The sequence below is a fragment of the Rhinoderma darwinii genome, chromosome 1 (genome assembly GCF_050947455.1).
Source record: "Rhinoderma darwinii isolate aRhiDar2 chromosome 1, aRhiDar2.hap1, whole genome shotgun sequence".
Lineage (NCBI taxonomy): Eukaryota > Metazoa > Chordata > Amphibia > Anura > Rhinodermatidae > Rhinoderma > Rhinoderma darwinii.
In genome coordinates, this window is record NC_134687.1 from 407,353,520 (window position 1) to 407,366,626 (window position 13,107).

A 13,107-nucleotide genomic window follows, 5' to 3' on the forward strand; every position below is an offset into this window, starting at 1 on the left:
CGAACACTACTAAAAAGCTGTGGAAGGCAATGGAGAAACGTGTACGCTGCGGATTTCCAGAGCAATTCCGCCACGTCTGGTCATGCCCTTAGACTCTGTGAAAACAACCTTATTATGCTTCCTTTATACACACTTTGTGTCATTGGTTTTGTTGCTTTTTGGGGGAGGGTGGGGGGGACACATCTGAAAAAAACTTTTTTCTCTGTAAAATGTTACATGCGTATTTTTTATGAATAGTGTTTTTTACTCCCTGCGTTTTTTTTATGTGCCGTTTTTCACATTGCAAATCATGTGATTTAAAGATCAGGTGATGCAAAGATTCCTCTTTGCAACACATGATTTATTCTAAAAAAAAACGCAACACACATTGACACTTGCGTTTTTTTTAAGCAGAAAAAAATCCTTTAGAGAAAAACACTACTAAATGCTTTAAAAAAAAACACTAAAACCAGCCTAGCTGGACAAAAATAAAAAATAGCCACCTAAAAAAAGACATGTTTGTAGCGCGCTTATCCATGCAGCATTTTTTGCCGAAACTAAATGCCAGGAAAAACACTATGTAAAGGCACTATAAAGCAGGAAATCTGAACTCCTCAGCCTGTCCGCTATTTTATCCTTTGTTCTTGCATATTTATAGGAATAATAAAAGTAGCCTATATTCCGCTCATAGATTTCCAAAGCAACAACAGGGAATTTTGATTTCCTGCTTCCTCCTGCTTTATTATAAGTAGCCTCCAAATTGCAAATGAAAGGTTTCTGCTAATATATTCATACGAATAATAGCATTAAAATATGTGTTAAACAAGGATGTTAAAAATAGCACTTTATTGTGGACATAGTAGGCTTCTTTGTACCACCTGGGCAGCTGGATCCACACTCTGTGCACAACCACAATTACTCAAATTTACTAAGACTGGCGAATCATACGCCGGTCTAAGTAAAGTAGTTATTTGCACCAAATTTATTAATTTGCGCTATCATCTGGCTTTTTTCATAATAAATTTGTCTAAAACTACATAATCTTAAAGACCACGTTGACTTTTCACGTCACTTGCCAAATAAGAAAAGTGAAAATTTTTCGCGTACATTTTTTGGGACTTTTTTTGCCCAGTTTATGACAAAAACTGGAGTACACTGCATGGTAAATTGTGGGCCATTGATTGTTCATATACCTCCGCTCAGTCACACAGATCAGGTCCTTTACTTGTAGTGCAGTAATTGTCTATAAAGCGTTCATTCATCTTTTTCCACTTTTATCTGTATAAAAGCATTTAGGTCAGGACAAGATTTTCTTCCTCTTCCTCCGCCTGCGACCTCTTCCTCTTCCCCTTCTCTTTCCCAATTTGGATTGTAGAGATGTGGGGAGAGAAGTTGAATCTCTGTGGACGGTAACCGATCGGATAGAGAACCATAAACACGATTGGATTTATTGCCATGCTTAGAGTGCGAGTCAATACTGTAACAGAGCCTGGAGAGCTCCGGTGCTCGGAAGCGAGGAGGTCGGGCGACCCAGACACCAGGCTCAGACAAACTGTCCTCTTCGTCCGACATGAACTCCTCTGTCACACCCTCCCACAGGGCTTGTTCTTCTAGTGGAAACTGCTGCACACCCCATGATCGATTTGCAAAAAGCTGTACAGAAACATTTTTACAGGTTAATAAATTGTATAAACCTAAAACATTTTTGCAATGTGCAGTATATGTGTGTGGTATATGCCACATAAAGTGAGACTGGTATAGGATAAACTAGGCACGAGCGCATGTTGGCCATCAGGAAAGATAAGGAAGCTCCTAAAAAGCAGTAAATTTAGCGCACTGAAGAAAACACATGTAAATAACTGGCTTTTGTGGTTTTAGAAGTCTAGAAAAAAAAATATTAGAACTTGAACAAGAAAGGACTAAAAGCTTATTAGGTGATGACAAGATTTAGGCAACTTCACATAAATAAATAGTAAATGGCTGTGGAATAGCACCTCTGACTACAGGTATGTACAACGCCCCTCTTAGGGTATGTGCACACACAAAATAAAAACGTCTCAAAATACGGAGCTGTTTTCAAGTAAAAACAGCGCCTGATTTTCAGACGGTTTTTTACGGATGTTTTTTAACCCCTTCAGGACTGAGCCTCTTTTGGCCTTGTGGACGCAGGCAATTTTTTCAAATCTGACGTGTCACTTTATGTGGTAATAACTTGGGAATGCTTTTACCTATCCAAGCAATTCTGAGAATGTTTTCTCGTGACATATTGTACTGTATGCTAGTGGAATAAAAATTGATCAATAAATTCAGTATTTGTTTGTGAAAATCACGTTTTTCTAAAATTAAATGTGTCTGCTTGTAAAACAGATCGTAATACCACACAAAATAGTTACTAGTTAACATCCCCCATATGTCTACTTTATGTTGGCATCGTTTTTTGAACTTCCTTTTATTTTTCAAGGCTTAGAACTTTAGCAGCAATTTCTGACATTTTTCAATAAAATTTCCAAAACCTATTTTTATAGATACCAGTTTAGTTCTGAAGTGGCTTTGAGGGCCTTATATATTAGAAACCCCCATAAGTCACCCAATTTTAAAAACTGCACTCCTCAAAGTATTCAATACAGCATTTAAAAAGTTTCTTAACCCTTTAGGTGTTTCACAGGAATTAAAGCAAAGTAGGGGAAATTTACAAATTTCTTTTTTTTGTCAGAAAATCCATTTTTTTCTGTAACACAGAAAGTTTTACCAGAGAAATGCAACTCAATATTTATTGCCCAGGTTCTGCAGTTTTTAGAAATATCCCACATGTGGCCCTAGTGCGTTAATGGACTGAAGCACCGGCCTCAGAAACAAAGGAGCACCTAGTGGATTTTGGAGCCTCCTTTTTATTAGAATATATTTTAGGCACCATGTCAGGTTTGAAGAGGTCTTGTGGTGCCAAATCAGTGGAACCCCCCCCCCCCAAAAGACACCATTTGGCAAACTACACCCCTCGAGGAATTCATCAAGGGGTATAGTGAGCATTTTAACCCCACAGTTTTTTTGCTGAATTTAGTGGAAGTCGTGCGTAAAAATGAAAATTACATTTTTTCCAATAAAACTTAGAAATGATCGATTTTTACAAGGAATAAAGAAGAAAAAGCGCCCTAAGATTTGTAAAGCAATTTCTCCTGATTACGGCAATACCCCATTTGTCGTAATAAACGGCTGTTTGGACACACGGCAGGGCTCAGAAGGGAAGAAGCGCTATTTGGCTTTTGGAGCTCAAGTTTACTCAATTGGTTTTCGGGTGTCATGTTGCATTTGCAAAGCCCCTGAGGGACCAAATCAGTGGACACCCCCCAGAAGTGACCCCATTTGGGAAACTACAGCCCTAAAAATAATTTGTCTAGGGGTATAGTGAGCATTTTGATCCCATAGTTTTTTTTGAATTTAGTGTAATTAGGCCGTCAAAAATTCTTTTGTTTTTTATTCCTTTTTTTTTTTTACGGTGTTCACCAAGCTCTATAAATTACATATTTAATTTATTCTGTGGGTCGATGCGATAACGGCGATACCATATGTATATAGGTTTTTTATGTTTTACGTTGTTTGCACGATAAAATCACGGTTTTAAAAAAAATTTGTTTTTGTGTCGCCATATTCTAAGAGCCACAACTTTTTTATTTTTCCATCAGGAAAGCTGTGTGCGGGCTTGTTTTCTGCGGAACAAACTAGTTTTTATTGGTACAATTTTTAGGTACATGCGACTTTTTGATCCCTATTTATGCAATTATTTGGGAGCTGAAGTGACTAAAAATAGCGATTCCGGTATCGTTCTTTTATTATTTTTTTTTATGGTGGTCACCGTGCAGTATAAATTACTTTATATTTTTATAGTTCAGGCCTTTACGGATGCGGCGATACCAATTATGCATAGTTTATTCATTTTTTTCTAATAATAAAGGACTTTATAAAGGGAAAAAGGGCGATTTTTTTTTTTTTTTTTTACATTTTATTATTTCGACATTTTACTTTTGTACATTTTTTTGTAACTTTTTTTAACGTTTCACACTGACAGGAGGCATATTAGGTCCTGCCTCTGGCAGGACCTAATTGCCTTCCATAGATGGCAGACTGGAAGCCTTTGTTAGGCTTCCGGTTGCCATAGCAATAACCCCCCCCCCCCCCCGCAACAATCGGACCCCGCAATCGCGTAGTGGGGTGCCAATGTTGCTATAACAACTTAAATGCGGCGGTCGCTATTGACTGCCGCATTTAAAGGGGTTAATCGGTTCGGATCACCGCTGTGATCCGACCCGATGTTTTCCCCCAGTACATTCTGCTTCCATTTTTTTCAGGCGTTTTTCAAGGCATAAACGCCCCGAAATACGCCTGAAAACACTCTGTGTGTACATACCCTAACTGATTCATAGTTTATAGCTACTCTTAATGCAAGTTAAATTCATGGTATTTATATAAAACAATGAGGCTTGCAGAGGATGGTGAGAATGCAGCTGAGCTCCTAAGAACTCTGTATATCCTTACCCTGTATCTGCGACTTCTCAACTTCTTTTCTTCCTTTTCTCTCAGACTCTTGAAAGGATTCATTGAGTTTCGGTATTCTCTTCGCTTTGTCAAAAAGTAGGCAACACAGGCACCTATGGATGAAAGAAAAATCTTCTTAAAGGCTATGTACACTTTCGAAGGCAATTTTTTTTTTAAAATAATAATATTTTTTTTAAATCATGTTTTACTTTTTGAGATACAGCTTCTATGTATCCCGTATACATAGAAGCTGTATCTTGCACTCAAAGCCGAATCAGTCAGGTCAGCAGGAATGACTGCTTCGGTGAATGCTGGTCACGCAAGATTCAGCTGTTATCGATCACATCTGAGTTCATGAATTTAGATGTGATCGATAATAGCTAGATCCTACTTGTCGGCCAGCGTTCACGGAAGCCGTTAGTCCTGCTGACCTGACAGATATGGCTTTGAGTTTATTAAGTTTATTTATTGTAAAAAATGTGTATTTCTGTGTATTTGTTTTACAATTTTTATATTTTTGTTTAATTTTTTTTTAAAAATGTTATCCCATAGAGGGATTTTTTCATTTAGATTTTTTAACTGTAATGTACCGGCATATATCTATATGCCAGTCCATTAGCCTGTGTACTGATTCTACACAAGCAGTTGTTAGGGCATACCTCAGTATGCACTATCATCAGGAAATATGGTCAGACAGCCCTGGGGTCCTTCAATGGACCCTAGGCTGTCTGGCTTTACAAGTTATGGGCTTTGATCACGTCACAGGGATTTTCTGTGACGCGATCAAAGGGCAGTCCCCCCTCCTCTTATTTACTTTGAATGCTGTGATCAGCTTTGATCGCGGCATTTAAGGTGTTAGAGGCGGAGAGAAGAGGTTTCTCTTCTCTCCGCCGTTAGAGCGGGGCTGCGGCTGTGTATTACAGCCGTTGCCCCGCTCCTGATCGTGCGCGGACACGGCTGTCACCCAGGACGAGAATACTCGTCCTAATGCGTGAAGTACCCGCCGCTCAGGACGAGTATTCTCGTCGTGTGTCTGCAACTGGTTAAGTACATAACATGAGACAATAAAAACTACAAGTACAGTAAACGTGAGCATAATGAATGACAGACTGGTACAAAAGGAGAGAGGAGCCTGCCCGCGAGGGCTTACAATCTACTGGGGATGGGGTAAGGAGACAGTAGGTTAGGGTAGAAGCTGTTCATCGGTAGTGTAGGTTTTCTGAAGAGGTGGGTTTTCAGGTTAGTTTTGGATGGTGGGAGAGTCTGATGTGTGAGTTCCGTAGTATGGGGAATACACAGGAGAGACAATGTTATGAGGAGCAGATCAATGGAGAGCAGAGAAGGAGGTCATATGAGGACCAGAGATTACGGGTGGGGCAGTATCGAGAGATTAGGACAGATATGTATGGTGAGGACAGCCTTCTATGTCATTCGTAGTGGATGTTTTTATGTGGATAAACTCTATATGTAACCTGTAAAATGGTGTTGGACACGCTAAACAATGTTTAGGCTTTATATGTGAAAATCAGTACATTTATGACAAGCGTTGTCCTCTTCTGCCAAGTCCTTAAAATGTTATTTTATTATACTTTATAACATGTTGGAGCCGTTACATGATTTATTTTTATTCATTAGCCCACTGTAGTCTATGTAGAGACTCCAAAAAGGTAAAGCTTCTTTCATATACATATTTTGTACTTTTCTCCCTGTTCAATATAATTTAGAAAATATTTCAGAATAACTACTGCCTCGATTACCTTTCAGCTCTTTGTCCGTATAGCGATGGCCACTGGATACAAGCTCTTGCTTCAGCTTTTCCACCAAGAACTTTAAAACTGAAATATTCCAGGAGGACTTGATGCTGCAATTGGACATTATACCAGATAAATATATCATGATAAAATAAAGGTTTTCAATAATGAAAAACATAGCACTGAATAGTATATTGATAGTGAACGCACTCACCTCTCTGAACCATTGAAACGCTTGTTGTTAGAGATGTGATTGTGAATATTATGTACCAGTTTCTGCGAACAAAAATAAACATATAGGGTGATTAGGTGGGCACTACCAAGAACAGAATCAGTCCTTTTCTACTTGTGTAAAGCCATAATATACTATTCGGCGGTTTCCTTGTTATAGCCGTTTCTGTCAGTGTATTACAAATAAGCCCCTGAGGAAGAATACTTCATCAGTGATACCATGGGGATCGCTATTGGGGAAACCGCTACATGTGGCGTATATATGGACATAGATATATTGTAGTATCTCATGTTTAGGGTGGGATTGTTATTGATGCTCCTGGAGCACCAGTTCCAACCCTCACTCTGTCTTAGACGGGCCCCAGACACTTATTGAATTTTGCCGCAATTTGCACAAAATCACCGCAAATTTTCCGCAATTTTACAGAATTATGGTGTTTGACAGTTCTACATAAATTGAAATTTTGCACAAATTGCGGCAAAACTGCAACTAGGAGAGGAGGAGCTTTTTGAAAAATCATAGTCACATGACGAGAGAGAAACAAAAAAAACAAAAACACAACACACTGGAGACTGGTAGGCAGAAAGGAAGAAGATGCCAAGTGCAGGGAGGCAGGTAGAGAACATCGATACTCATAGGAGCTCACACATATGTGCACTGGATTATAGGCTAACTATATGCACAGATGTAGCAGAGCTGAATTAGTGGCTGCAATGATTGTGCATGGTGATAACTTGCTGAGTTAGGATCATAACTTGTCATCATTCCGCCTCCCCTCTCAGATCAGACTACACCCCCTTCCCATCGGACAATAAAAATAAAAAAAGTGGTGTACATTACACACCTCACCGTTGTAAAGGCCCTGACGCTGCTCGGTCAGGACCTTGTAAGAGCTGGGGGAGCCTAAGGGGACACAGTGGGGAGAAGCAAATAGGTGAGGTGAGCATACATTTTAGAAGGGGGTTGGATGGCACATGGCCACTGTTTCTGTAACTTGGAAGTTTCTGTTTTCGTAACTTCTATGGGAGTTATGGAAACAGCGTAACTCAACGAGCTCGGCTATTTCTGGAATCTTGACCACCTTTACTGTCTGGATGCCTTGGCCACCTCACCAGGCAGGGACGGGACCCCCATTCTTGAGAAAGGTGCATTTATGGCATATCCTGTGGATATGCCATAAATGTCTGTCGTGAGACAACCCCTTTGATGGTTTTGACAGGGTTAGATGTAATTATGTACCAGCCTGGTAACAGTGATATTGTGCTGAAGAAAGAGCAGGTAGCATCCAGGTAGTTAATGATGTGAACTGCTCCATATCCTAGACCAGGGTTCTCAAACACACCCCTGAGGCTGTCATCTGCGGCCCGCGCAGCATCGAAGCCCTCGAGACAGCAGAGAGCAGGCCGAAGTGGGAGCGCAACACACACACTCCCTGTAGAAAGTGACGCCCCCCCTGTAGATAGGGCCCAACACAGCCCCCTGTAGATAGAGCCTTTAGGGCTCCCCCTAGGAGTGGAATACCCAGCCAGAGCGTTACTGATGCTTTGGCCGGGGATTCCTCTCCTGCAGGAGCCCCTGACGTCACTATCCCGCCAGGGGCTCCTCTTGGGCCTGAAACTCCGGTCAGAGCGTTGCCGACACCCTGGCCAAGGATTCCACTCCTAGAGGTGGTCCCTGACATCACTGTCCATTTATGGACAGTGATGTCAGGGGCGTCAGCAACGCTCTGGCCGAGGATTCCGGTCCAGGAGGAGCCCTGATGGCACAGTGACGGCAGTATCTACAGAGAGCACTGTGGCAGTATCTACAGAGGGCACTGTGGCACTATCTAAAAAGGAGGGGCTGCCCAATCTTGACATTTTTGTGTCTGCCAAACGCTGCCAACTGAGCAGCTAGACTGCATTTAGTGACAACTAAACTGGTAAACTCGCAAATTTCTGGTAAGTTTAAACCAAGCGCTATTATTATAGTAATGTAGAATTGTTATAGTAATGTAGTATTATTATAATATAGTATTGTTATAGTAATGTAGTATTATTATAGTAATGTAGTATTCTTATAGTAATGTAGCATTCTTATAGTAATGTAGTATTGTTATAGTAATGGAGTTTTATTATAGTAATGTAGTATTGTTATTGTAATGTAGTATTATAGTAATGTAGTATTATAGTAATTTAGTATTGTTATAGTAATGTATTATAGTAATGTCGTATTGTTATTGTAATGTATTATAGTAATGTAGTATTATAGTAATGTATTGTTATAGTAATGTATTATAGTAATATAGTATTATAGTAATGTAGTATTGTTATAGTAATGTAGTATTGTTATAGTAATGTATTATAGTAATGTAATATTGTTATTGTAATGTAGTATTGTTATAGTAATGTAGTAGTATTATAGTAATGTAGTATTATAGTAATGTAGTATTGTTATAGTAATGTAGTATTGTTATAGTAATGTAGTGTTATAGTAATGTAATATTATTATAGTTATGTAGTATTGTTATAGTAATGTAGTTTTATTATAGTAATGTAGTATTGTTATAGTAATGTAGTATTATAGTAATGTAGTATTGTTATAGTAATGTAGTATTATAGTAATGTAGTATTGTTATAGTAATGTAGTATTGTTATAGTAATGTAGTGTTATAGTAATGTAATGTAGTATTATTATAGTAATGTAGTATTGTTATAGTAATGTAGTATTATAGTAATGTAGTATTGTTATAGTAATGTAGTATTATAGTAATGTAGTATTGTTATAGTAATGTAGTGTTATAGTAATGTAATGTAGTATTATTATAGTAATGTAGTATTGTTATAGTAATGTAGTGTTTTAGTAATGTAGAATTATAGTAATGTAGTATTATTATAGTAATGTAGTATTATTATAGTAATGTAGTGTTGTTATAGTAATGTAGTATTATTATAGTAATGTAGTATTGTTATAGTAATGTAATATTATAGTAATGTAGTGTTATAGTAATCTAGTATTATTATAGTTATGTAGTATTATTATAGTAATGTAGTTTTATTATAGTAATGTAGTATTGTTATAGTAATGTAGTGTTATAGTAATGTAGTATTATTATAGTAATGTAGTATTGTTATAGTAATGTAGTGTTATAGTAATGTAGAATTATAGTAATGTAGTATTATTATAGTAATGTAGTATTATTATAGTAATGTAGTGTTGTTATAGTAATGTAGTATTATTATAGTAATGTAGTATTGTTATAGTAATGTAATATTATAGTAATGTAGTGTTATAGTAATCTAGTATTATTATAGTTATGTAGTATTATAGTAATGTAGTATTATTATAGTAATGTAGTATTGTTATAGTAATGTAGTATTATAGTAATGTAGTGTTATAGTAATGTAGTTTTATTATAGTAATGTAGTATTGTTATAGTAATGTAGTATTATTATAGTAATGTAGTGTTATAGTAATGTAGTGTTATAGTAATGTAGTATTATTATAGTAATGTAGTATTATAGTAATGTAGTATTATAGTAATGTAGTATTGTTATAGTAATGTAGTATTATAGTAATGTAGTATTGTTATAGTAATGTAGTATTATTATAGTAATTTAGTATTATTATAGTAAGGTAGTATTATAGTAATGTAGTGTTATAGTAATGTAGAATTGTTATAGTAATGTAGTATTATCGTAATGTAGTATTATTATAGTAATGTATTATTGTTATAGTAATGTAGTATTATATTATTGTTATAGTAGTTCAAATAACTAATTAACAATAATTCTGTATTTTATCAAATTTTAGAGTAATGCGGCCCGTCAACATTACATTTTTTCTATGTGCGGCCCATTTACCTGGCCGAGTTTGAGACCCCTGTTTTAGACCCTCTTAATCTGGCCCTGCTCATATTGATCCATACTTTCACTTTGTGTATTTTATTTCTGACATTCATGCAAGATGCACACAGATTATCTATATTGTTTTGTTATTTGAGATATGTGATGTATGAGGTTGTAATCCAATACTTGTTCAGATTTTTTACTATTAGGGTATGTTCACACGGATTATTTACGGACGTAATTCGGGCGTTTTACGCCTCGATTTACGTCCGAAAATGCGCCTCGATAGCGTTGGCAAACATCTGCCCATTCATTAGAATGGGTCTTACGATGTTCTGTGCACACGGTCATTTTTTTTACGCCCCGCTGTCAAAAGGCGGGGCGTAAAAAAGACGCCCGCATCAAAGAAGTGCCTGTCACTTCTTCAGACGTAAATGGAGCCGTTTTGCATTGACTCCATGGAAAAGCAGCTCCATTTAACGTCCGTAATGGACGCAGCAAAAAGCGCCTCAACATGCCATTACGGCTGAAATTACGGAGCGGTTTTCTCCTGAAAACAGCCCCGTAATTTCAGCCGTTACGGACGCTGCCGTGTGAACATACCCTTATATTGTGTCCTTTGAATGGTGTTCTCAGATCATGGGGATTGCCTTGATGTATATCGCAGTTCTAAAATATTTTTTTTAAACAACTGTCTAACACAACAAAGTTTGTATATATTTTTTATCTATACATCTTTTGAGTGTACATTATATATTGCCTGTTTTGTCTTTTGCTGATGGCAAATAGAAAGTTAGACAATTTTCGAACATAATTTGTGTAACAATTCTACAGCTCTCAAAATCTCTGCTTGCAGTCATTCAGAGAACCTCTACTGTATTGCAAATATGTATGCGTATATATATATATATATATATATATATATATATATATATACACACACGCACACACACAGACTTAAAGTAGTTTTGCGCACTTACTCGAACTTGATGTTATATCATGAAAGTAACAAGATGTGGATGCCGCTTTTATTGTACACTGTTCAATAAGGGTATATTTACAAACTCCTGCGTTTTTTTAAAATGTTATAGCTGTAATCTGGTTTTGAATTTAATGGTCATAGGCTTACGGGTAAAACACTGTATCAAAATGCACAGGTATTAAAAAAAAAAAAAATTGTTTTTTTTTTAGATGCTTTTTGGAAATGCAGCAATAACACAACAAAAACGCACAATGTGAACTAAGCCTAAAACACAGTGGTGAAGAAAGTAATCCAGAGTTCACTCCACGTGTGTGCAATGAGCAGATATGATAATCATTTTAAGGTGGATTCACACATTACGGTAGAAATTTGCTTTTTTGTGCAAACAGCGAAACGTGTGAACCCAGCCTTATGCACTAGAAAATAAATGTGCTCTTGGAATAAATCAGTGATAATGAAATCAACACTTTAGGGTGCCCCATACACCTAGCTTTAGTGTGCCTGGTCATAAATCCATTTTGGCCACATGGTTTTTACGGGTGAAACACGTTACAAATACTACCGCTGGATGTGTGGGCACCCTATTATCACCGATTGCTAGCTGGAGTGAGCTATAAATAATTAGAAATAAGTTAATGGATTGAATTTTTTAGTTTATTTTCAGAGCTATGCTAACCATGGTGAGCGGCAACAGCAGGGGTTAAACTACCTCTGTAGTGGCCATTCTGCGCTGTACCTATAGGTGGAGTTATGAGAAGTTGTAATACAGACATGGTTTTAAAAATATTATAGCTGAAAAGATAGCGGTGTACATGTATATGTGCATGTTTACATTTATATGTGTATTGGCAGTCCGTGTGAATATAATATTTGGGCTACTTATAGCGGTTTTAGGTTGCATTCACATGACAATTGGGATATCCGCTTTCTCAAACATTTACTTGTTCCCCTTCTACAATGCATTCTCAAAGTTTCAGACCATTTCACTTTTTTCACATTTTGTTATGTTGAGGCCTTGTGCTAAAATAAAATTAAAATTAACGTTTTTCCCCATCATTCTGCACTCAGTACCCCATAATGACAAAGTAAAAACAGAATGGTAGTAATTTTTGCTAATTTATTGAAAAGGAAAAACTAAAATATTGCATTGACATAAGTACTCAGACCCTTTACTTAGTACTTAGTTGAAGCACCATTAGCAGCGATAACAGCCTCCAGTATTCTTGGGTATGACGCCACAACGTTTGCACACCTGGGTTTGGGGATTTTCTACCATTCTTCTATGCAGATCCTCTAAAGCTCTGTCAGGTGGGATGGGGACCATCGGTGGACAGCCATTTTCAGGTCTCTCCAGAGATGTACGATTGGGTTCAAGTCAGGGCTCTGGCTAGGCCACTCAAGGATATTCACAGAGTTGTCTCTCAACCAGTCCTGTGTTGTCTTGGCTGTGTGCTTAGGATCATTCTATTGTTGAAAGGTGAACCTCTGGCCCAGTCTGAGGTCCAGAGCACTCTGGATCAGGTTTTCAATAAGAATATCTCTGTACTGTGCTTCATTTATCTTTCCCTCAACCCTGACAAGTCTCCCTGTCCCAGTCGCTAAAAAACACCCCACAGCATGATGCTGCCACCGCCATGATTCACTGTAGGGATGGTATTGGGCAGGTGATGAGTAGAGCCTAGTTTCCTCCAGACGTGACGCTTAGATTTGAGGCCAAAAACTTCAATCTTGGTTTCATCAGAGCACAGAAACTTGTTTCTCACAGTCTGAGAGTCCTTTTAGGTGCTTTTTTGAAGACTCCAGGTG

General features: G+C 37.5%; 1 protein-coding gene across 1 annotated transcript in view; it reads right to left on the reverse strand.

The window, feature by feature from the left end:
• Positions 1–702: 702 nt before the first annotated feature.
• C1H14orf93 (chromosome 1 C14orf93 homolog) overlaps positions 703–13,107 on the reverse strand; it is a 30,539-nt gene continuing 18,134 nt past the window's right edge. The window contains exons 4-7 of the mRNA XM_075852818.1: positions 6,475–6,536; positions 6,267–6,370; positions 4,510–4,622; positions 703–1,632 (exon numbers count right to left, since the gene is read on the reverse strand). Of these exons, the coding sequence (XP_075708933.1) occupies positions 1,234–1,632; positions 4,510–4,622; positions 6,267–6,370; positions 6,475–6,536 (678 nt within the window). The 3' untranslated portion in view covers positions 703–1,233. The remainder of the gene's footprint in view (positions 1,633–4,509; positions 4,623–6,266; positions 6,371–6,474; positions 6,537–13,107) is intronic.